The sequence below is a fragment of the Lepidochelys kempii genome, chromosome 2 (genome assembly GCF_965140265.1).
Source record: "Lepidochelys kempii isolate rLepKem1 chromosome 2, rLepKem1.hap2, whole genome shotgun sequence".
NCBI lineage: Eukaryota > Metazoa > Chordata > Testudines > Cheloniidae > Lepidochelys > Lepidochelys kempii.
In genome coordinates this window covers 187320063-187346640 of record NC_133257.1, presented here as the reverse complement: position 1 = coordinate 187346640, position 26578 = coordinate 187320063, and the positions used below count along the sequence as shown (strand labels likewise).

At 42.4% G+C, this 26578-nt stretch overlaps 1 protein-coding gene across 1 annotated transcript in view; it reads left to right on the top strand.

Moving 5' to 3' along the window:
* TMC2 (transmembrane channel like 2) overlaps positions 1-26578 on the top strand; it is a 51206-nt gene that overhangs the window by 14237 nt on the left and 10391 nt on the right. The window contains exons 8-14 of the mRNA XM_073329659.1: positions 1341-1439; positions 6390-6532; positions 7999-8146; positions 12037-12225; positions 17365-17544; positions 19469-19621; positions 21838-21966. Of these exons, the coding sequence (XP_073185760.1) occupies positions 1341-1439; positions 6390-6532; positions 7999-8146; positions 12037-12225; positions 17365-17544; positions 19469-19621; positions 21838-21966 (1041 nt within the window). The remainder of the gene's footprint in view (positions 1-1340; positions 1440-6389; positions 6533-7998; positions 8147-12036; positions 12226-17364; positions 17545-19468; positions 19622-21837; positions 21967-26578) is intronic.

Genomic DNA, 26578 nt, shown 5'->3' with positions numbered 1-26578 from the left:
ATGGCAGCCAATGGCTCTTCTTGAATAAGTTTAGTTCAGGTTACATAGAAAACATTTTATCAACAGCATCACCACTAGATTACTAAGAGAAAACAGGGGAGACAGAGGGGGAGGGAAAATTCTGCTCTCTCAGACACTGAAGTAACTCCATTAAAATAATTGGAATTGCTCTGGACTTATGCCAGAGTAAGCAAGAATAGAATCTGGTCCAGAGAAGACATGAATTGGTTGCAAGTTAATTTAGATTCCTCCATCCTATGTTTATTCCTGCAGAATAGATCTTATTTGCCAGAGTCTCCAAATCCATCTCTCAGCCCTTTTTAAGACTTTCTCCTTTTATTTAGGGGTGGTGGGTGGTTTGGTTTGGATTTTTTCTTCATTTTTAACAACGTAGCCATCACAACTACAATCACATTTTATGGACTTTACGATATACATGGTATATGAACATCAAAGTAGCAGCAGTAAAAGGGTGGTGGTTAAACAATATAGGGCCCAATTCTCATCTCACGCAAGTTTTTCACTGGTCTAGTTCTAGGAATTACTCCTCATTTACACCTGTCTGAGATCACAATCAGGCTCTAGATGAAATCCTGGCACCAGTGAAGTCAATGGCAAAACTCCCATTGACCTCAGTAGGACTAGGACTTCACTCTGTCTCTCAGCATTCTTGTGAAAGTGTTCTCTATTAGATAACCATCTTCTTCACTCATGTCATTCACAGTTGATTCCAGATCTGGAAGTTTGTACCCTTCCCACAAGAACTAGCAACATCAGGGCTGGTAAAACTTCAACCTACTGGTCGAGAGATTCTCTTTTTTTACTACTAATTTTTAAATTGTAGAAGAAGTAATTCTAAAATCTCCCAAATTCTCAGAGCAATTTGCAGCAAGTCATTGTAACATGGCAGCAGAAAACACACTCTCACCATGTCAAATCCCAATTCAGCAAAGAACTTAAGTTCAACTAACTTGACTTCAATGGCACAATTCACATGCCCAAAGTTAAGCTAATGTTAAGACAATGTGGTGAATCAGAGCCATAATCTACACACATCATGAAACAACAGAATTTTCTGCACTTTTGATAGTCCTGGGAAGCATTAGGAAGCTTATGGGGATCATTAAATGTGCATGTGCTAATTCAGGTTGAGTCACTTCTTGCAATCGGAGTTCTATAACTTTTGCTAAATAATCCTGTTTGTGAATTTGTTCCACATTTTAAAAACTTCCCTTTGTCTGGTTGTATCTTATTACAAGGAAAATATTTAGTTAGTGGAAAAATGAAAGATGATATACACTCTGCTATACTATAAACATGTCTTCATAAACCTCACCTAGATCTTGATGGGAATCCCATATGGAAGTATACCTAGAAAAACTGTACCCAGAGCTGAACAAGCTACCGCTATGGATTTTTCTGTCCTTTGGGATTTTGAGGTATGTATTGTACTCTTCCAAAGTAGATAAGACATGTTAATATGTAAAGGAACAAAATTCACCCCTGATGTAACTCCATTGAAATTGCCAGGTTTACAGTGATTAATTTGGTCCCAGATGTTGATTACATCTTTTTATTTTATAGTTTTTACACACACACATTTTTCCCCAGACAGGGACATGAAATGACTCCCATTGACATCAATGGGCTTTGGATCCCCAAAACATTTTGGACCAAAATCTATTGTGTGTGCGCATTTGTTTGCATATGGATTTAGCAGATTTCCGTACACAAATGTATTTTCAATGCACATACTGCACATATATATGCAATTGTTGGTTCTGCACGAAAAAGCTGCTGCTTTTTTTTTTTATTAAAAAATGGGCGCACATGCACAATTACAGAGCATGTGGCTGTTCAAGTTGTAGATTTAATACTCATTTTACAAAAAGATAAAACAAATAAATCCACTGAAGTCAATGGAATTACATCAGTCTTTCATTGGGAGAAGTGAAATCAGAATCAGACACCTGCTATCTCTATACCTTAAAAAACAAAATTATCTGTAGCCCTGGGAGACTGAAGTTATATATATCTCAATCCTTGGCTTCTTTTATTAGAACTACAACAGGCAGGCCTATTAGTTTGATTTGCAATAATAATTTTGTAGCGAGGATAACTGTTCACAGCTAAGTGGAGTGAAAGCAACTCATTTCACATATGCCACTGAATAAATCATCAGATAGCAGTGACTTTTGGCACTACTGACGTAGGTTCACATAAGTGATTTAGACTTACGGGCAAGGAAAGATTCTGGAAAAATAAAGACCGCTTAATAGTTACATCTCTGCTGCACTGCAAGTCAATATAGACCAAGTATCACATCATCATTTTACATTTACATAGTGACTTTCATCCTGAAAAAAATCCAGGACTTCTGTACAAACAAGAATCACTTCACTAATTACTAGTGCATAGGTTCAGTATTGATTCCGAGGGAAGAGTTCCACTTAGTTACCAGCACCACATCCCACAGCATCTCAAGTTTTCCCAGTGGGGCCAGAATGTCAAACTCATGTGCGCACTGCCTCTAAAATTTAGGTATGTCTAAGCAGAAAGCATCTTCACATAAATGGCAATAAATGGAGAGAACGAACCATGAAATGAGGGGCCAGAAGAAGGTTGGTGAGGTGCTCTTGCCACTTATCAGAAATAAAGTGGCAGACACTGTAGGAGTTTGCTGAATAGACAAAATGGAGCGAACTAGGAAATGAAATCTCCATTATCCTAAATTTCCAAGTTCGTCTAGTGAAACGATGCCTCCGCTTTTTGGTGCCCAACTTGAGGCACCTTGAAGGATTCAGTTTTCAGATATTCTGAGCCCCCGGTTGTCTGAAAATCAGGTCCCTTGAAAGGAGTTTGAAGTTTGGGAGCCAAAAATTGAGGTGCCCCCAAAAAATCAGTAGTCCCACTTGAAAATTTAGGCCATCATGCTTATGTGCCGTTAGGAAACCTTCAAACTACTAAATCAGCCCTCAGAGAAAACTAGCAGGAGGGTGAGTAGGTTCTGTTCTATATGATACCTCTCCTGAGGTCAGACAATAAAAGATGGTATTTCTGGAAGTGCTGTTGAGACACTATCCAATGCTGTGGAGAACCACTGTTGAAGGTGGTACTTCCAGAAAGATCATCATCATCGACGTTTTCTAAAAACCACTCATCTGAAAGTCGGTCAATTTATTAGAAGGTCTTCAAATGTCTGTTTTGAACAACCTGATACAGCGGTGATATTGTCCCACTCATTTTTAATTGAGGACCTTACTGGAGTTTTAGACTTACTCTCCCCACTCCCTAAGCCCACTTGTTAGCGTTTAAAACTTACCGAAGCTCAATGCTAATTATCAGTAATCTGAGTATGTTTGCGTAGAATGAGCAGTGCATCTTTAAAAATTAAAAAAGGAAGGTAGCAGCAATCTTTAGTCTGTCTTGTTAGGGGAAAAAACCAACCGCAAGACAGAGGGAAATTTTTTGCTGACCTGCATCTGGTATTTTTATTTGAATGTCTGTAAGTTCCGCACATAACAACTAAGGAAATTTGTTCTGAGATGGGGCCATGTGTGACCATGCTAGGGCAAAGAGCAGATCTACAATTAGCTGCCAGATTTTTGCCTTTTGCTTGGCACACGTCCACACTGTGCAGCTGTGACTAACATCCACAGAGACTCACCCTTTATTACTACAGTGTGCACCATATGTGTGGTACAATGGGGAAAAAAAACTTGAGTAAATTTAAAATGAAGAGAAAAAGCGTCAACATCACCAATCCCTGTAAAACAGATTTCTAACAGACACAACGTTGGAAAAAATATTTTTCAACACAGTAATGAATAAGGGAATACTTTGGCAGCAAGTGGGTTGCATCATTGATGACAGCATTAGAAAAGAATAGATCTCATTTGGACATAAGACTACATGTATCACAGAAGGAAAAAAAATTTTTAAAAAACCCAAACATGTGGTGTGATGTTCCGTACAATTTTGACCAGGGACCAGAAAGCTAAAACATTAGGAAGGTTATTTTCAGGCTTGAGTTTCACTCTGCACTAATGAACTCCAGAATGGTCCTCTTTCTATTTTACAAGGCTTTTTACTTTACTCCTCCCCATCACACACAATCATAGAATATCAGGGTTGCAAGGGACCTCAGGAGGTCATCTAGTCCAACCCCCTTTGCTCAAAGCAGGATCAATCCCCAATTTTTGCCCCAGATCCCTAAATGGCCCCCTCAAGGATTGAACTCACAACCCTGTATTTAGCAGGCCAATGCTCAATCCACTGAGCTATCCCTCCCCCATAATATAATCTTCTACCATTTCCAAGGGACTGTGTTGCTGCCATACCAGCTGCTGTGTTGTTCTCTGCTCTCAAAGACTCCCCAGAAATGGCAGAGACATGCAAAAGGTCATGCTGTACCTATGGCATTATACTCCGAATTGTAGTGTTCCCTCCACCTGCTGGAAATCAGGAAGAAATAACTCTGCAGCCAGTGTTGTGGCCTGGATTACTAGAAATCTCCCATTAATAAGCACATGAATAACTAACAATTTTACTGAATGCATCCATCATTTTACAAAGAACTGATTAAACTGAGTCAAGTGTACAGCCTAGGATATTGCTTTCGTTGTTCCGAAGTCCTGATCAGAAGCACAGATGGGAGCTTTCCAGAATGTTGTAGCCAGGCAGGGCTGGATTAATGCAGGGGCTTTAGGGGCTGCAGCCCAGGGCCTCGGGCTAAGGGGAGCACCGCAGGCCAGATGCGGCCTGCTGCTTCTTTTCATCCGGCCCACGGCAAGTCTCCAAGCCGCGAGCCGGACACTGGTCCCCAAGTCTCAGTGCCCCCCCTCCCGCCTTCCCCCAGGGCTGGAGCCGCGAGCACTGGCTCACTGATGTGTCCCTGTGGCCCCTAGGCAAGGGGTGTTCAGGGAATCTCTGTGCACTGCCCCCGCCCACAGCACCAGCTCCGCAGCTCCCATAGGCCAGGTACTGCAGCCAATGCGAGTTGCGGGGGTGGTGCCTGTGGGCATGGGCAGCATGCACCATGCAGCATGGTCTGGCCCCTCTGCCTAGGGGCCGGACATGTCAGCCACCTCGTGGAGCAGAGCAGCGCAGAGCCAGGGCAGGCAGGGATCCTGCCTTAGCCCTCCTGTGCCACCAGCCAGGAGCCGCCTGATGTAAGCACCTCCCAGCCGGACTCTACACCCCACACCCCCTACCCCTGCCTGGAGCCTCCTCCTGCACCCAAACACCCTCCCAGAGCCCACACCCCGAAGCTCCTGCTGCATCCCAAACCCCTGCCCCATCCCTGGCCCACCTCAGAGCCCACCCCCCTAAGCTGGAGCTGCACCCCCTCCTGCACCGCCATCCCCTGTCCCAGCCTGAGCTCACTCCTCCACTCCAAACCCTCAGGGACCCCACAAAATCTAACAGCCCCGAGCCCACAGGCGAGTTAATCCGGCCCTGTAGTCAGGTCTCTACTATCCAGTAAATATTCAGTTAAAGGGTAGAACAGCCAAAGCAGAGGAGATGGACAAGATGTACAATATGCTACAGTACTCGTCAACATGGATCGGCTCTTACAGAAAAGTGGGGAAGAATCTGCTGATGCGCAAAGAAATAAGATTTTCTAGGAACTCAGTGAATGTCCACTTGTGTATGTAATAAAAACACAGCTCCATTTCAGAAACGAGAAGAACATTTCCTGAGATCTGATGGTCCATCAGAGTAGTGGTTTCATGGAAAAGAGTCAAGATTGTTTTGATTTTAGACTTAGGTGAATTTGCAATGCAGACTAAGCCATAAAAGGAGATGCTCTGGGGTGAAAGTCATTCATTTTCCAATTAGAAGAAAAGGTTTCAAGTGGGTGTGATGGGACCTTGGGGAGGGGAAGATGCGATTGTTTTGGATTCACCTCAGAGTTTTCAGAAAATTGGGATGTTTGGTCCAGGATTATGTTAGTAACCAAGAGTGGCACGAATTAACAACTACATCAAAGGGACGTGTAAAACAGGGAGAAGAGAGTCATTCCCAGGGGGAGAACAAGGCCTCAGTTGTGGACAGGTTCAGCTCAGACCTCAAATTTCACCCTCTGACTTGCTTCCACTCACCTAGACAGGTTCTTCTGGTCAGTAGAGGGGCAGAGTGTGTGTATCACAGGCATTTGATAAGGATAGCAATGGAGTGGTGTTTCAGAAGCTAGTCGCTAAAAAGCAAAGATTAACCCAAAAGAGTAGAACTAAAAAACTTCATCGTTAAAATGACTATTTTAACTTGCAACATTTACAAGAAAGGTTAAAACAATGCAATGGCCTTCACTCTTGTAAGAGAAATCCATGTAACAGATAAGGAATCAAACTTATTGGTTGGATTTTGTTTGTTTTGTTTTTCTTTAGGGTTATATCAAATATTCTGCTCTTTTTTATGGCTACTACAATAATCAACGGACAATTGGCTGGTTGAAATACAGGCTACCAATGGCATATTTCATGGTTGGAGTTAGTGTATTTGGCTACAGCCTGATGGTTGTTATAAGATCGTAAGTATAGTTCTTTGGTTTTAGTGTTTTTCCTGCTTCTTTCTCTGAAATTCAAACTACTCTCTATTGCATTTCACCTTTCTCCTCCACTTATTGTTAAAATAGCAGATTTAGGGGCGTGGCATAGCACTTTCAGTCCAGTTCCCAGGTGATTGGAATTCATGTGACAATTTCAGAAGACTTTTAGGACCTACTTCACCAAAGAGCCTACTCTTACATTCCTTGCACCCCCAAAACCTCACACTGACGCCAATAGGAGCTGTGTGGTGTTCATAATGAGTACACATTAGAACCAAACTCTAATGAGCAAAGCAGATGCATACCCAAACCAATCTGCACTGGGCAGAATAATAATGTTTTGCACTAATCTATCACCTTCTAGTCCAGGATCTCAGAAAGATTTAATTTAGCCTCCCAAAACACTGGAGATAGATGTTACTGACCTCATTTCACAGATGGAGAAATACAGGCACAGAGTTAAGTGACTTGCCTGTGGTCACACAGAAAGAAGTTCTATTCCTGCTTTTGCACAGACTATTTGCTGACTCCACATCATGCAAGTTAACCACAAGACTATCCTTCCTCCCCATAGGAAAGCGTAAGCCAAATGGATTTTTATGTTTATTGAAACGGGCATGTTGCTATTCAGTGCACCCAAAATCTTGAGTCCTTTGTTGGAATGAAGCACAGAAATACATCCAGACACTCAGATGTGCTGTACATTTACATTATTACCATAAAATCTCAACCTCTGTTGTCTCATCTATACTGGAGGGATTTATGCTAGAAACTCTAATAGGAATTACAAAATATTTCAGGGATCAAATAAAAGAGAGGAAACAATTGAAGACGTATCTGCTCCTGTGTTGATTAACAAGTATGCTTCCCCCCACACCCCCTCCTCATGTTGGTTTACTGCAAGTACTCTACTCCAGCGTTGCGTAACCATTGAATCTCTCTGCAACATCATGCTGTAGCTGGTATATCTGACAGCATCAGAAATTTGTTTTCCTTAATCTAAATAGCATGAAAAATAGTACAGATATAGTTTGATGATGATGGTGGCATTTATTTGTATTGCCATAGTGCCTAGGCATGGACGAGAACCCTATTGTCCTAGGCACTATACAAATAATTCTGCTCCTGGTCTATTTATGAATCCCCCTAAATTTCATTGATGTTACTGTTATTAAAAATCCTCCAATATAGCTATCATTTTGTAATGAATAGTGGATCTGCATCATGATATATGGACTTAGCCCTCCTTAAACCAGAGGTATTTATTTAAAGAAAACAGCTACAACCAGACACAAACCAGATACTGCCACACAACTTGAGTCCCAGCTTTGTTTTCCTTATTTACCAGGAATCACAACTTGTCTGAATTTCTATATAGCACACAGGGGCATCTAGTGGCTGAATAATATACTGCAAGTAAACACATTGCCATTTGTGTCATCGCACAGGATGGCCAGAAATGCCAATGAAAACACAGGAGATGGGGATGACAACAATTTCACTTTTAGCTGGAAAATGTTCACTAGCTGGGATTACCTCATTGGCAACCCGGAAACTGCAGACAACAAATTTGCATCTATTACAACCAGCTTCAAGGTAATATCCAAATGACATACACTTTCTCTATAGGGAGTTCTCTGCCTCTGGAGATGCTACCAGAATCCACCTTAGTAGCATTTCAAGGGGAAAATTAGACAATAACCTGGAACCTATATAGCATCCTAAGGGGTCCCCTGGGATAAAATGATTAACCATGGTGATTCTAGTTCATACGTTCTGTGATGAACTGAGCTCCATATTTAGGGTTAAGAAGACTATAGCTGTTTTAACTTTCCTCTGGGGAATGGAGTAGGGACTATCAGTGAGGAATAAGTGAGTGGTTTTCAATTGCAAGGTACAGAGATACTCTTGTGAAGCATGATCTTTCTGATATGCCCTCATGTGTTTCAGTTAGAGATACAGCAGAGCTGAGAAGTTTGGATCCAGATGCTAATTTCCCCCAAGTTCAAGAACAGTATGGGATCCTCCACTCCTTCCCAACACAGCATGCACACGATAGATTCTTGTCCAAACTCATGCCCTTGCTGGCATTTGCTTTAGTTTGCTGCCTTGGAGACTCAGCTTAAGAAACAGGATTTTGCTTATAAACAGTTCTATACTGAACTTAATCCAAGCTCCTTCATAGGCTGGTTATCCCGAGGAGTGCTGGAACAATTTGTATAGTGAGAATGGTGAGAGCCATTGAACCAAACTGTAAACCCTGCATATGATGAAAATCACTTTAAGCTGGGGGTGCAGTAGCACCCCAAGCACCCCTAATTCCAGCACCTATGGTGATCCCCAGGGCTTTTGCCTACAGGGCTTCTTGTCTCTCCTCCTTGCTCTCTCTCTCACCTCCAATCAAAGGTCTTATCTTCCTGAGCTAAAATGAGATCCAGCTGCTCTGGCTGCCAAAGAGAGTCTGTGGAATTGTGCTTTACATCCTCACAAAGTACTAAGTCATGATACTCTATCACAGAGCTCATTAGAGAGATTAGCCCTAGCCCTGATGCATTAATATGAACTTTCTTAAATACAATGGGATCAGATCCAAGGATCTGGTATGGAGTCCAGCTCTAATTCCAATATAGAGGTTGGGTTCATTTTTATTTCTAATATAACTCTCACAATCTGCCAGTATACAAGCTGAATTTGAATGAAGGGGATTTTGGCAGGGGGGAGGGGTGGGTCTCTTTGCCAAAAATTCTTTGTTTAGCTTATTACATGTTTATGTAAAAGAGGGGACAGACAAGGAGTGTGTGTACATTTGCATTTGGGTCTTGACTACCATGTTACACAATACCAGCCAAATTCTGCTTCAGTTATACTGGTGTGAATCACAATAATGCCACTGATGTTAATGGAGTCATTGCGAATTTACACTGGTCTAGTTGAGAACAAAAGGTTGGCCCATATTGTATTAATTCCAAAGAAAATTGTTATGGAGAAAGCAATTATTAAAAAGATCCATTGTGGAGCTGGTTGAAAAATGGCAATTTGCAGAAAAAAATTAATATCTCATGAAAAGTTTTGGATTTTCAATAAAAATCCATAAGCCAAAAATTGAAAAAAGTTGTTAATTTTTCAAAACTATTTTCAATTTTAAAAAAATATCAGGTTTTGCTAACAATCTTTTGTTTTGAAAAGCAAAACACTGAACATTTTAATTGAAAACCAAACAAAAAATGATTAACTTTTAACTTTACATGGTTCCCCTCCCCCCATTCAGTTTTGGAGTTATGGAAAATTTCCATTAACATTTTGGTCAAAAAGCCATTTTTTTCATTAAAAACAAGTTTCAATTAAAAAGTCAACCAGCTGAGATGAACTCTGTGCATAGAAGAGCCCAATATAAAATGGACTGAGTAAAACATTTCTAGAATTCTTGAGAGGAGCAAAGAGCAATTTAGGTATCAGCACACCTAAAATGATTTTACACACGGAGAAAACCAAATGCATAGATCATTGTGGAAGGAGAAGTCAGTAATTAAAGGTTATGTTCAATTTCCTAAGATACAAATTCTTGAGCTGAATCCTACATCACAAAGTCCTTGAACTTAATTGTCTGCATTTGTCACACTCAAAGACAGACCTTGGAGAACGAGGGAGGTCACATGTGCATTAAGCATAGATAAAAACAGAAGGATCTTTGCTACAACAGAAGAGCCAATTTTAAAGGTGTATTAGATTTAGGGCTTATAATGTCTAATAGTAGGCAAATAGCATCTGGAGTGCTTGCATTAGTCATTTTAGTCCTCTCTATTTTAATATTTGCTGTTGAAAAGTTCATCCTTGAAGCTGGTAAAACTTTTGGGAACTCTCCAGAGAAAATTACTGGCTCAGACTGCCAAAGTAGTGGGTTTTCTTGTTTTTAATTTCTTTTGGCTCAATCCTGAAAAGCCTGGACCATTTCCTTTATTGTATGGGTAAGCAGGTAGGTAGGGAAGATTTAGGATCCTAACAATTCAGAAAAGTGCGACATCGAGTCGGGGTAAATGGCTTTTATAAAAAGATTGAGTGTGGGTAAAATCCCTTGTAATGCTTTGAAACAATGGTTTTACTCAGCTGTAATCTAAGCAAACATCTTGGACAGAAATCTCCCTGGTTTTGAAAGCACAAATTTGTTCCACAAGTGGTCTGATAAGTGCCCATGCAAATATTGCAATAAATGAACAAGGCAAGGGGAGGGTGCTAAGAAGGCAAATGTGCTACAACTCAAACTCACAGAGTGGAGAACAAGCTGAACTAATGTGACAAAGAATCTGAAGGAAAAACATTTTTCAGTTGCTTAGATACCAGTGCTAGGAGTCTGGACAACAAGCAAGAGGAATTGGAATTTCTCATTGATGAGAAGAAATTTGATACAATTGGAATGTTAAAATCACTGGTTACAATCTGTTTAGGAAGGTCAGAGTGGGTAAAAGTGGGTAGCACTCTACATTAATGACACCTTTTTAGTTGAAACTCAGAAGGACAGGATCTTGAATGCATTTGGATTAATATGCTAACTCACTAACAGAGGACAGGAGTGGGTACTGCGGGGGACCTGTTACAGGCCACCAAATCAAACCAGAGAACAGGATGAGTTACTCCTGAATACCCAGCTATCGTGTGTGAAAAGAAAAATTTGTTATGGGATATGTATGCTGGAGGTTCTGTGTGACCAATAGTAGAGGTTTTTAGAGTTTCTAAAAAATTGTATATAAAAGAAAATTTTCCAATGCAGATAGTATTGTACCCAACATGAAGAAACTTAATTATGGACCTCACTATAACAAAGACAGACAATTTTATTCCTGGACTGGAAGTTGGTGGTTGCCTAGAGACTACTAATCATGATCTGATTATATTCAATCCAGGCAACCCCACCAGAAATAAATATATGCTTCAAAAAGTCCAAATTTTTCCCAAAGCTGAGGAAAACGTTGAGTGGAATTGAGAGGAAATCTTTAAACATAAAAACATGAATGAAAATTGGGGGAATGCTTTAAAAAGAGTTTATTAGATGTCCAAAAAGCCATGATTTCACAGTCATAGCTCTCAAAAAACAGATTGAGAAGTGGCTTGATTACAGGGAGAAAAGGGTACTAAACAGCTCTTTAATCTAGCAGAGAAAGACATAATGAGAACCACTGGCTGGAAGATGAAGGCATAGATGTTTAACAGTAAGGGTTATTATTAACTTCTGGAATATTGGAACAAACTTCCCAGGAAAGTGAAGTCTCCGTCTCTGGATGTCTTCAAATGAAGATGGGATACTTTTCTGGGAAGATATGTTTTAGTCAAACACAAGGCATTGTCCTCAATAACAGCATGGTGTAACTGGATGATATTCTATAGCCTGTTATATACAGGAAGTCAGAGTAGATGATCTAATGGTCCCTTCTGGTTTTAAACTATTAATCTATGTATCTGCTACAATTCTTTAAATGTATCTACTTATAAAGGAGTCTATTGTGGATGAGCAAGAAAGTAACAAGGATGAGAACATCCATCTGAGAAGATTCCTTCGGGTTCTGGCAAATGTGCTTATCATATGTTGCTTGTGTGGAAGTGGCTACCTCATTTATTTTGTGGTTAAACGGTCCCAGACTTTTTCAAAAATGCAAAACATTGGATGGTATGAAAGAAATGAGGTAAGAAGAGTTTGTTTCTGATTTTCTGTAATATTAACTTTCCTTGGAAAGAAGTGTAGTAATTGTTAGCATGAAGATAGCTGCTAAGACAAAAGATTGTGGGTTCAAATCCCACATCAGGATTAAGGTTAAAATGTTAAAAAGCACCAAAGTGTACATCTAACACGGGGCAGGGCAGAGGGAGTGAGTCTCGGAGTTTGGATCAACTGACTTGGGTTTGTGGTACAGGGCTAAAAATAGGTATGTAGACATCCCTGCTTGGGCTGGAGCCCAGGCACTAAGACCCATCCACCTTGCCAGATTTCAGAGCCCAGATTCCAGCCCAAGCGGGAACGTCTACACTGCTGTTTTTTAGCTCCACAGCCTGAGCCACACAGGCCTGAGTCAGCTGACCCAGGCTCTGAGACTTTCTGTCACAAGGTTGTTCCCTCCCCCCACCTCCAGTGTAGACATAGCTGAAGTGACTTAAGTAACTAAGGGCATGGCTACACTTGCAGATGTAGAGTGCTTTGAGTTAAACCAGCCTTCGGAGAGTGAAGTAGGGAAGGCGCTGCAGTCTGTCCACACTGACAGCTTCAAGCGCACCGGTGTGGCCACATTTTTGGCACTTGCAGCAGCACTGGGAGTGGTGCATTATGGGCAGCTATCCCAGCATGCAAGTGTCTGCAACATGCTTTTCAAATGGGGCGGGGGGGGTGGAGGAGAGAGAGTGGGTTTTTGGGGGGCTGAGAGCATGTCAGCATGCTGTCTTGTAAGTTCAGACAGCAGCAGACCCCCCTCCCCCCGCGCCTCTCTTTCTCTCACACACAGCATTCCACACAAATGGTTGCTTTGTCTCGGAGCAGATGAGCAGCCGGCTGTCAGAAACGGAGCTTTCAAAGGGCATATCTGCATTCCTGCAGAGATTCAAAAACAATGACAAGAGTGGCCACTTGACTTAAGGGGATTATGGGACGTTTCTGGAGGCTGATCAGAGCAGAGTAATGCAACATCTCGTTCACACTGGCGCTGCGGCGCTCCACGAGGGCACAGCAAACGTTATTTCACTCGCCAAGGTGGAGTACCAGCAGCGCTGTAGCCGTGGAGTCAGAGCGCTCTACGTGCCTTGCCAGTGCGGACGGGTAGTGAGCTCCTGCACCCAGGGCTCCTTTATTGCGCTGTAACTCACAATGTAGCCAAGCCTTAAGTCCCATTAATTTTCAGTGGAGCTTATGTGATTTAGGTGCTTTGGAAAATTTTATCCCAAGTCTCAAACTTGGTATTGAGATGCGGTATTGTATAAGAAGGGTCCCTTGACTGTTAGAGGTGCCCTCCCCTCAGATAAAAGGTTAAACTGAGCTCCCTTCTGTCTGCTGCTGATCAAGCTGGTTGAAAAATAGAATCTCCACCCCATGGGAAATGCTGAGATTTTGACATTTGGTTTTGTTACATTTTGAGGCAAAAAGTTGAAATCTTGGAATCTTTCAAAGAATGACGTATTCCTGAATGTGTTTTGTTTTGACCTTCTCAAAATGTTTCATTTCAACTTTATCATTTCAACTTCTGTTATATTTAGAATATATAAAAGTTGAAATGATGAAGTCCAAACTAAATGTTTAGATAATTTCCTGTGAGAATTTTGACAAAATTGATACATTCCTGCAAAACATTTCAATTTAGTAGAATCAGCATTTTCCAACAGAAAAATGTTGCCTCAGAAAAATTTCAACCAGCTGTAACCTCTGAGGCTTTTCTGCTGATATTTTAAGATCTCATGGCATTTTTCCCAAAAGAAAAAGGGATATTCCTGATGTTCAACTTCTGGCCAGCGTTCCCTCCCTCAGTAAGGTAGGTACTAGAAAAACCTACACATTCTATCAGGGACTACACAAGTGCAACTCTCCCTAAAGTCAGTGGGTGTTGTACATGTGTGACCAAGGGCAAAATCTGTGCATCATTGCTGGGTTCATAAGAAAACTGAGTTCCAGGTATGTTTCCATTCTAGTCAGCAACATATTCTTAAAAGTGTGAAGGAGACACTCATTTTTTTAAAAAATAAAGATTATTTTACGCACAGGCTGACAGCTTAGTTTCTGTGATATTCTTGCTACATTAAAATAGGAGCATTGGACCTCATTCTGAAAGGCCTCCGCTCTCTTTAAAGTAAATGGGAGTTGTGGTTAGTAAGCTCTGGGGTCACAGGAGCATCTTCTGTTGACCTCATCCCTCCGATAACAACATAAGTGTTCTGGCAAAATGCACAAATCATCCCAGATTATTCAGCCTTTGGGACTGTAGGAGGTACAGTAATTAGATATGCCAGGAACTGAAGTCATTTTGCAATCTGGGAGGTACCTCAGCTGGGTTTTCCCCCTTTGAGTTATTATACGGACACCACCCCTGTGGCATAGTAGATATCACAAAATAAATCTGGGAAGAGGAACCCAATGAGGGGAGAAATATAATTGACCATGTGTTGCAGATGCGAGAATGGATAGCCCGGGTCACCCCTATTGTACGGGAACATTTGGAAAAGGCGCAGGAGGCCCAGCAAACCCATTACAATTGCCAGGCAAAAGTCTGACAGTTCTAACCAGGGGATCAGGTGATGGTGTTGGTATCCACGGCAGAAAACAAGCTTTTGGCCCAATGGCAGGGGGCCTATGAGGTGATTGAAACTGTGGGGGAAGTAACCTACAAGATGTGGCAATCAGGATGCTGGAAACAAGAACAAATTTATCACATTAACCTCTTAAAGCCTTGGCACAAACGGGAGGTGCGTGTAGTGGCCCAAGACACCCTGATCCAGGGAAATAACATGCAGGAGCAGATCAGGATATCTACTGATCTGACACCAAACCAGAAGAAAGAGGTAACTGAGATGATCAACCGATACCAGGACGTGTTTTCAACCAAACCAGGTCAGACCACCGAAGCATATCACCACATTATCACAGACCCTGGGGCAAAGGTAACTTTAAGGCCCTATCAGGTCCCAGCAGCAAAAAGGGAGGAGATCAAGGTAGAGGTAAAAAGGATGTTGGAGCTGGGAGTCATCGAAGAGTCTCACAGTCAGTGGTCAAGCCCAATTGTGTTGGTGCCCAAACCCAATGGAACCACTAGGTTTTGTAATGACTTTCACCAACTGAATGAGATATCCAAATTCAATGCATACCCCATATCGACGAGTTAGTTGACTGCCTGGGCAATGCCCGATTTTTGACCATTTTTGACCCTTTGATTTAACAAAGGCATACTGGCAGATTCCCCTTTGCAAAGGTGCAAAAGAAAAGACGGCATTCTCTACCCCAGAGGGTCTGTTTCAATATACTGTTCTTCCTTTTGGACTGCCTGGGGCACCTGCCACCTTCCAGCATCTTTTGGACAAGCTCCTACAGCCCCATACGAGTTATGCAACGGCATACCTGGATTATTCACACCCCTAAACTGGGAAACCCACTTGGAAAAAGTGGAAGTGGTTCTGGAAATGCTACGACGGGCTGGCTTCACAGCCAACCCAGCCAAGTGTGCTGTAAGGCTAGTTGAGACTAAATACCTTGGCTACATTGTAGGAAGGGGCATGGTCAAGCACCAACTAAACAAACTAGAGGCTATCCAGAATTGGCCCTGGCCAAATTGGAAAAAGCAAGTCTGGGCATTCCTGGGTGCGGTGGGGTACTACTGACAATTTACTCCCCATTTTGCTACCAGAGCGAGTCCCCTGACAGACCTGATAAAAGCCCGGGGTCCAGACATAGTGAAGTGAACAGATGCCACAGAGAAAGTATTCATGGATCTACGGACAGCCCTCTGCAGTAACCCCGTGCTTATAGCCCCAGACTTCAACAAAGAATTCATTTTACAGACAGGTGCATCTGAAGTAGGATAGGGAGCTGTCCTATCGCACATGGTCAGAGATGAAGAACACCCAATCCTCTACCTCAACAAGAAACTCCTCCCAAGAGAGTAGAAGTATGCCATGGTTGAAAGAGTGCCTAGCTGTGAAATGGGCCCTGGAAACACTACGTTATTACCTTCTGGGACGATGGTTTACCCTTGTGACTGACCATTCACCCCTCCAATGGACGCAGCGAAATAAAGAGAAGAACGCAAGGGTGAACAGATGGTTCCTGTCCCTACAACTTTTCCAGTTCACCATACAACACCAGGCTGGAAGCCACCATGGCAATGCAGTTGGCTTGTCACTGGTACACTGCCTAACGTCCCAAGTTGCCCAACCCTGTGGTGTTTAGCGGTGGGGGGGAAAAGATATGTGACAGGGTCAGGCCAGATGGCTACAGGAGAGTGATAGAAGGCAGATATATTAGCCCCAGTTTAAGTAGGTCCCGTTTCCAGAACAATCAGGAACTTTCTGGAAACAATTAAGGCAGACAGGCTGATTAGAACACCTGCAGCCAATCAAGAAGCTGCCAGAATTAATTAAGGCAGGCTAATCAGGGCAACTGGTTAGTGTGGGGTGAGTAAGGAGCTGGGAGCTAGAGGACGTGCTGCTGGAGGACTCAGGAGTACAAGCGTTAACAGACATCAGGAGGAAGGTCCTGTGGTGAGAACAAAGAAGGTGTTGGGAGGAGGCCATGGGGAAGTAGCCCAGGAAATTGTAGCTGTCGCACAGCTGTTCCAGAAGGCACTCTGCACAGCTGCAGTCCACAGGGCCCTGGGCTGGAACCCGGGTTGAGGGCAGGCCCGTGTTCCCCCCAAACCTCCCAACTCCTGATCCAACACAGGAGGCTCCACTGGAGGGGAAGGTCTCTAGGCTGTTCCCCGACCCACATGGTGGATCAGCAGAGACTGCGGGGATTGTTCTCACTCTTTTTTGCCCATGCTGGCCAGTGATGAGGTTATCTGAGTGAAAGGCAGATTTGAGCCATGAAAGTGGCCAAACTAAGGGCTACTGTGAATCTCTGAGGCGAGCAAATCCACCAATAAGCGCAGGACCCACCAAGGTAGAGGAGGAACTTTATCACAATACATTTCCTGACCTGCATTAACGGAAAATTGCAGACTCTGAAAAGAGATGTCAGCTTTCTCTTCCTAGGAAGTGAAGCGGCCTTCATATATGAAATACTGTAAGACCTACTTTTGATAAGTGCTGAAAATCTCATTATTGTTATTATTAACAGCAGTATCCTCATTTGGCAGGTTGAAATTGTTATGTCCTTGCTAGGAATGTTTTGTCCTCCACTGTTTGAAACCATTGCTGCCTTAGAGGAATACCATCCTCGCATTGGATTGAAATGGCAGCTGGGACGTATCTTTGCTCTGTTTCTCGGAAACCTCTATACCTTTTTATTGGCCCTAATGGATGATGTCAATGAAAAGGTAAGCAGCACTACAATGAAAGAGAAAACAAGAACCATAATATGTTCTAGAATCCAACATGTGTGATCATAATTCTTAAAGCTAACATGAACAAAAGACTCCCTTGCTATAGGACATTACTGATTTTTTTCCATTCATATGTACTGTCATAAATATAAAGGGAAGGCTAACCACCTTTAAATCCCTCCTGGCCAGAGGAAAAACCCTTTTCACCTGTTAAGGGTTAAGAAGCTAAGACAACCTCGCTGGCACCTCACCAAAATGACCAATGAGGAGACAAGATACTTTCAAAGCTGGAGGGTGGTGGAGGGGGGGGACAAAGGGTTCTCTCTGTCTGTGTGTTGCTTTTGCTGGGACCAGAGCAGGAATGCAGGTCAGAACTCCTGTAAAAAGTCAGTAAGCAATCTAGTTAGATATGCATTAGATTCTGTTTTGTTTAAATGGCTGGTAAAATAAGTTGTGCTGAATGTATATTGTGCTAGTTGTATATTCCTGTTTTTATGTCTTTTTGTAACTTAAGGTTTTGCCAAGAGGGATTCTCTATGTTTTGAATCTAATTACCCTGCAAGGTATTTACCATCCTGATTTTACAGAGGTGATTCTTTTACTTTTTCTTCAATTAAAATTCTTCTTTTAAGAACCTGATTGCTTTTTCCTTGTTCTTAAGATCCAAGGGTTTGGGTCTGTGTTCACCTATGCACATTGGTGAGGATTTTAAAAAAAACCAAAACCCTAACCCCTTTTATCTCCAGGCAAATAGACAGAAAACCCCTCTAGCTGCTCTTAGCTAAAAAAAAAACCTCTTCAGGTCTGTGAAGACTGGTGAATTTCCCTGTAGGAGGCTAACTACTGTGCCTTTAGGTAGAGAAAACTCCAGCTCACAAAAGACAATTCCCTTTTGTCTCTGCTCTGGCCCCCAAGCAGAGACAAAAAAAAAACAAAAAAAAACTAACTACTTTCAGTTTAAAACCTGCTTTCCAGCAGCCCAAAGGAAAAAAGAATTTCCTTTTAAAAATCTGTGCTTCTGGTTCAAAAAAATCTCAAATTGATCTCAAAATGATTTCAAGTTAATCCCACTGCTCTGCCACCATGTCAAGGTTCTTTCCCCACTCTGAACTCTAGGGTACAGATGTGGGGACCTGCATGAAAACCCCCCTAAGCTTATTTTTACCAGTTTAGGTTAAAACTTCCCCAAGGTACAAACTATTTTACCTTTTGCCCCTGGACTTTATTGCTACCACCACGAAGCGTCTAACAAATATAAAAGGGAAAGAGCCCACTTGGAAACATCTTTCCCCCCCAAATCCTCCCAAACCCTATACCCCCTTTCCTGGGGAAGGCTTGATAAAAATCCTCACCAATTTGCATAGAATTTTAATTGAAGAAAAAATAAAAGAATCACCTCTGTAACATCAGGATGGTAAATACCTTACAGGGTAATCAGATGCAAAACATAGAGAATCCCTCTAGGCAAAACCTTAAGTTACAAAAAGACACAAAAACAGGAATATATATTCCATTCAGCACAACTTATTTTATCAGCCATTTAAACAAAGCAGAATCTAATGCATATCTAACTAGACTGCTTACTGACTTTTTACAGGAGTTCTGACCTGCATTCCTGCTCTGGTCCCAGATTTAAAGGTGGTTAGCCTTCCCTTTATATTTATGACACGCCCCCCCAAATCACAGATAGGCTGAAACGCTGGCTGTGATTTGTTGTAGGTCACTATTTACATTAAAGATGGCACCTACATATCATGGTGGTGGCCACATTAGATAGATTAAAAACTATACAGCTTGGGCCTATCTGGATTTGGGTTGGAGCCTGAATTTGCCCTACGTGTAGGTGTGCTCTGATCTGGTGTGTTAGTTTAGGCCCAACACTAGAGGTTTTCAGCTGCATGTGTCTCTTCTGTTTTAGTTGACTGAAGAAGTAGTGATAAAGAACATCACACACTGGACCCTGCTTAGCTACTATAACTCATCTGCAATGAATGACAGTGCGGTTATTCCACCTCCTATTGATCCTGCAGACATGCCTAGAGGTCCTTGCTGGGAGACAACTGTGGGCATTGTAAGCAATTTTGGGGACCTCAGCTATGATAATATGTAGAAGTTTCTTAGCGGATACTTTTTTTGGTTGTTATTAATTTTACCAAAGTCTGAAGTTTGATGCCCAAATGACCAATATGGGGGTGCTTTAAAAAACTTCCATGCAGTAGCACTGCTGTACAGCATAGGGGCCTGCAAAGAACCAACTACCTCCTCATAGCTGATGGAAGCACTCAAACTACCACTGACGGAGGAAATTACAGGCATTCCTCCCCTCACAGATGAAGCTCATTTGGGGCAAAATTTTCAGGAGTGGCCACCAAGTATCCAACTTGGGATACTTTCAAGAAGGCTGGTTTTCAGAAACACTGAACAGCCAGAACTGGAAGCTATTGCAATTGGTGATGTAGACTGTATTATCAGTTTGGTCATACATTAAAGAGTAGCTTCTAATTTATTATTATTCACCATGTTTCACCTTTCACCCAGTATTTAATATAAAGAGTAGGTAATATGCAAAGGGAGGTTCTGAAACCAACCAACAAATTGCAATGAAGTTTTAGCACAACTTGTTCAGAAAAATGAAATTCATAATAGAACAGTTTATGGGGTAAGCCACATTAATTCAGAGTTTTCGGTGAGCATATTTGCAGAATGCTATATGGTAAATCAGAAAAAACCACCTCAGCATGTGTATGTTTTAAATTAGCACTGGACCTGCTCCTATTTCCTGGGATCACAATGTATAAGGGAGACAAAGTGGGTGAGGTAATATATTTTATTGGACTAACTTCTATCGGCTTAAAACCACCTTCACCAAAACAAGCACAGTACACCAGAGAAGTAGATCACATCGTGGAACAGAGCACTAATTCCCCACAGAACCTACTTCAAAATAGCATAAAAGCCACTGACCACACATCCCTAGTTATCAACCCCCACCCCACACTGGAGCTCAGACAAGGTATTGAACAATTACAACACATACTTGATGGGGACCACATCCTGAAAGAAATCTTTCCTGAACTTCCTCTCCTGGACTTCAAAACAACCCCCCAACCTCATCATCTGAAGCAAGCTCTCCATAGACCAGGACCCACCAACTCAAAGTGCCACTAGCCCCTGTCATAACACCACATGCAAAACCTGCAGACATATTTCCATCGCTATGATGATCAATACCCCCACAACACCCCTTTCAAGATTCATGGGTCCTACAAAAGCCTATGACAATATATAGTGTACCTCATCCAGTGCACCATATGCCCCAACAACTATGTAGGTGAAATGAGAGAATCACTACACTCTCAAATGAACTCACACAGAAAAATAATGCAAGACAAAACCAGCATGTCACCTGTGGGTGAACACCTTTCACAAAACAATCACTCTATATTGGACCTTTCAGTCCTCATCCTCAAAGGAAACCTGCACAACACCTTCACAAAAAAAAAAAAAAAAGAGCTAGGGAGCTCAAATTCATAAAAAAATAATAATAAAAAAAACTCTGCTAGACACAAAAAATGGACTCAGTAGAGACACTGATTTTATGTCTCATTACAACAATCTGTAATACACTAACTCTCCTTTGTGCTATGACTGCAGAGGTGTTACCTGCCCACTTCATTTTGAATGGTTTCTTGCAATGTGTGTTAACTCCTTATGCTTAACAATCAGTACCACCTTGTATTTAGCTCTGACAATTTGATTAACTTTCCCAGACTTCCAGAAGAGGATCTGGGGAGCTCAAAAGTTTGTATCCTTCACCAGCAGAAGTTGTTCCACTAAAAAGATAATACCTCACCCAAATTTTCTCTCTCATATCCTGGGCCAAACACAGTTACAGCAACACTGCCATAGAATTTAGATGATCCGGTTGTCCCTTCTGGCCTTAGTTGGACCTCCTGTATATCACGGCCCGCCAACGGCACTCAGCATCTGCACTGTAAAGCCAAACAATCAAAATGAGAACAAAACAACTGAAATTAGCCCTAAATAATCAAAATTAGATCAAGGCAGCCAGCCAGCAATTGATAGTTGGTGGCTGTAATGCAGCCTGTGCTTCTTGAAATACACAGCTGGTGAGCATCACCAAAAGTGAGAAGACAGGGAAAAGACCAACTTCTACTCTGTTTAAAGGGCACTCGTGGAGAGAGACCGATTAAGGGAGGATAGAGTCTTCCAATGCACCACTTAAATTACAGTAGCTAATTGCTCTTTCCTTGTGTTCAATTGCAGGAATTTGTAAGACTCACGGTGTCTGATATTCTGGTGACCTACGTAACCATCCTGGTGGGAGATTTTATGCGTGCTTGCTTTGTCAGATTTGTGAACTACTGCTGGTGCTGGGACCTTGAGGCTGGATTTGTAAGTCAGTGTCTTAAAGCTGAAAGGATATAAGCAATTTTTAGCCATTTTATAATTGATTTTTTTAATGCATCAAGCGTTATTACAATCTAATTAGATATTTTCATTCATGAAGTGTATCCATGCAACATTTCTCTGCAGGTCAATAAAGCTCACCTTAAAAAAAACAACACAACACAACAAAAACTTAAGAAAAACCCACCTTGCTCTAGTCCTACTAAGATAAGGACTGACTGAACCCTGCAAGATTCAGTCCATTTTGGTGTTCATGAACTAAACCATGCAACTGAGTTCACAAGGAATCAATTATGTGTTTGCTTGCAGATTGAAATTCACTTAGCTGAACCTTCAAGTCCTCCACATTTAGGTCTCCTTCTCAAGCCCCAGGACCTCCCTATTTATAGGGCCCACTATGGATGAGGCAGGATACCTTAAGTAACAATATGAATCCTATGCAATATTATCTGCCCTTGAATACAGTGTTCCTTCTGCTGTAAGTACACATGAATAAACAGTAAGTGCAAGGCTGAATAAAGAGTAAGTGCAAGAATTCACCTCAGGCAACATGGAGGAGCATAATGCACACCATTTATATCCACCTTTCCTACCCTGCTCCCCAAGCCGGGCTGCCTCTGCACAGCCAGGCACTCCCCAGGCAACTCCAAGCTGCATCTCTGCTCCCTCTTGCCTCTTCCCTGAAGGAGCCTGGCACCGGCTGGTGACACCCCCTGCCCACAGAGCCTGACTGCCATGAGATGCTCCCCAAAGTGCTCGCTCACTGCTGCCTTGGTGCTCATGGCTCTGCTGCTGCTCCACAGTGGTGACCAAGTGCCGTGGGGAGCATCTCATGGCAGTCGGGCTCTGCGGGCAGGAGCTGGCTCCTTTGGAAAGGCAAGAGGGCGTCAGGATCACAGCTCAGAGCTGTACCGCCCACCCTGCCTGGAGGGTGCCTGGCCATGCAGAGGTGGCCCAGCACAGGGAGCAGCCAGCCAACATCCCAGCTTCCACAGCATGGAGAGTCAGGCGCCCAAGCAGCCTGGGCAACTCCCACCAGCTTCCGATACAATCGCCTCCTGCCAGGAGCCAGAGTTTTAAACCTGTGGGGTGTACCCTAAAGCCTATGTGCTTAATGGAAGGCAGAAATCTGTTTATCATTACATTCCAGGGGCCCTAGAGAATTATTTTTCTGTTTTTATACAACAATTTATATTTTATTTGTATACAAGCTGTAACCCAGATGCTTCACAGCATTAAATACAAGACAGTAGATGAGAGACCTCAGAAATTACTGAAACTAGAGGTGTCATGATGACTAACACCCTAATGCAGAGGGCCTGTGGGGAATTTAAAAGGCACAACTGAAGTAGAAGAGGGCATGATTTAAGAGGGGTTCTGGGCTACTTTGCAATGGCCCAGATACCATATTGCCTATATTCCTCCTTTTTTAGAGGAATAGGCTGTCCACATGCCTTTTGTTGATGACAAACTAACCTAATAACAAGAATAATACAAAACAAAGGGTGCCACCTACTTCCATTTTGACAGCATCTCTCCTCTCTCCACACTTACCCCTCATCCTACTGTGACACAGACAGAAGTGTCTCCTTACCTAAGGAGGGAGGCTAATGGGTTTGTGAAATGCTGGCCCCAAACTATTGGCTAAAGAAAGTACCGTGCAACTGTTGTATGACAGAGGATGAACTATTCGATCGGGTCTGATGAGTAAAGATGGAAGCACCTAATTTTACCCCTGAAGGAAACGAAGAAGCCGATTCTCTGAGAGTGCTACATTATAATTATACAGACAACTGGGCACATAGACTTAACCAGTATTGCATTTCTGTTCATACTAGTGGTATAGCCCAGTGCTTCTCAAGCTATCTGATGTGGGGGACCGGCAAATATTTTTCCCCAATATGCACGCAGACCGGCAGCCGATGGCTCACAGACCAGCACCAGTCCGCAGACCACCACTTTGAGTAGCACTGGTGTAGCCTACAAGAACTTGATGGTATTGGGAGCCCGTTGGAAAAATAACAAATCTCACAACCATATGTAGATGGGTGGTTGTTTTTTTTAAAGCGGCAATCTAACTCTTTATGATCTGTTATATAGTTTACAAAGTAAATGTTCTTATGTCTGCAAAGAGAATTTTAAGCCTGTCCTACACAATTTGGTTTCCTAGAAAAGACGATATGTTCGTTGCCTTAGGAGTTTCTACTTTTAGTTTAGTCCAGCCACGAGGAAGTTTGTGTGGAAGGTTGGTTTTTTAGGAGAGTATCCAGTTTTGAGAGCTCATTCTTAATCTTTCCCTGTTTGCTGTAGAGGATGTTGATCAGGTGGTTCCGCAGTTTCTTTGAAAGCGTGTGGCACAAGGTGTCAGCATAGTCTGTGTAGTATGTAGATTATAATGGATTTTTTACCTTCAGTCCTTTTGGTACGATGTCCATCTGTTTGCATTTGGAAAGGAAGAGGATGTCTGTCTGTATCTGTACGAGTTTTTTCATGCAGTTGATAGATTTCCACTCCATACGGCTAAATTCAGTGCCTTGCATAATGACAGGTTTCAGGTGCCACAAGTCCTCCTTTTCTTTTTGCGGATACAGACTAACACGGCTGCTACTCTGAAACCTACTTTTAGTTTGTTAGCCATAGCCATTGAGAGGTATTTCACTCTGATTAAAAGGAACATGAACTCTGCCAACAGCCTTCAATTAGTTCTCACTATGTCCCACAGCAAACGGACTACCTAGAAGTCATCATGTTCCCCATGATTGTTCTTGCAGTTCTACAAATACTGAAGGATCGTGCATCCTGTGCTTGCAACACTCATGACAACAGAGCAGAGCCATGCAGGCTCCATGCTTCTGGCAGACAATGACAAGCACTGCGCAGGTTCATGGGGAAATTTAAAGTAGGCATGAAAATTATGGGACAGAGATGATATTATGGATGGAGAATATTGCATTATGGGAAGTTGACCCCCTCACTCCCACTCACCACTGAGTGAGTCATTTCTGTCCCACTATGCATTGCCAAAACTACCCAGAAGAGAGTGTGATGAACAGTGGCAAGTTGCACGCTTGGATACCTGTCCAGGGTACACCGCACTGTGAATCAACACAAACACAGCTGGTGAGTACATGCTGCACCAATGCAAGGAGCCATGTATGCACACACACAAGTAGTGTACTAACTGCAGCAGCTGTATGTCAACATAACTTGTGTTGGCAAAACTTTGTAGTTAGACATGGTGTTAGACTAAGCATTTTGAATTACACTTTGTTGTAGGACTACTGTTCCCTTGGCAGCCTCACAAAAACAAGATGCTGTTCTCTCAGGGAGCAGCATTTCTACTGAACGAAACAAAATTATGCATCATGCTTGACCTGTCTGTAGCATTTTAATAGATAAAAATCTCTCTCACACACACAATTTACAGAATCACAAACATTAGAGAGAGAAAAGACCTTTTAGCTTGTCTAGTCTGTTTTACCAGCACCCTTTTCTGAATCCAGGGCAGAATTGTACTCTGAAGCATATTTTTTGGGAGGGGGGTGAGGGGGTGAGAGAACCTGGATTTGTGCAGGAAATGGCCCAACTTTATTATCATGCACATTGTGTAAAGAGTTGTCCCTTTGGATGGGCTATCACCAGCAGGAGAGTGAATTTGTGTGGGGGGGTGGAGGGTGAGAAAACCTGGATTTGTGCTGGAAATGGCCCACCTGATGATCACTTTAGATAAGCTATTACCAGCTGGACAATGGGGTGGGAGGAGGTATTTTTTCATATTCTCTGTGTATATATAAAGTCTGCTGCAGTTTCCACGGCATGCATCTGATGAAGTGAGCTGTAGCTCACGAAAGCTCATGCTCAAATAAATTGGTTAGTCTCTAAGGTGCCACAAGTTCTCCTTTTCTTTTTGCGAATACAGACTAACACGGCTGTTACTCTGAAACCTATTTCTCTATTGTTTCCTCTGTCCAGTTTAATATCCCAGGCAATCAGGCTTTCCCCATTTCCCCTTGGATTTGAATGCCACCATCCGGTAGATCAAATACATATCTATACTATAGGAATACTACAGCACTGTCAGCTCCTACATCATCAAGAGACTCAGTTTCACACAAGGCAATTCTGCCCTTTTGTATTTAGAGAGAGACAGGATGGGTGAGGCGTAATATCTTCTATTGGACCAACTTCTGTTTGTGAAAGACCTCAAGAAGAGCTCAGTGGCGCTTGAAAGCTTTACTCTTTTGCCAGAGAAGTTGGTCCAATAAAAGACATTACCTCACCCGCCTTGTGTCTCTCATATCCTACGACCAACATGGCTACAACAACACTACAGACAACTTTGGTATTTAGGTAGTTCAGTACAAAATGATACCACATATTGGACAAGCCACAAGTCCTCTCAGAACTACCCCCTCACCAGCCCTTCTCTCCCCCCAACCCCCACCTCACAGCCTGCTTCTGGGAAATCTAAGCAAGTGGTTGTAGTATTTTTCACTCTCAACCTTGTTATAACCACTCAAACATTAAACATCTTGCCAAGATGTAACTAGGCCAGTGGGTCGATACAGCAGCTGGAGAAGTAAAATAAACACGCACG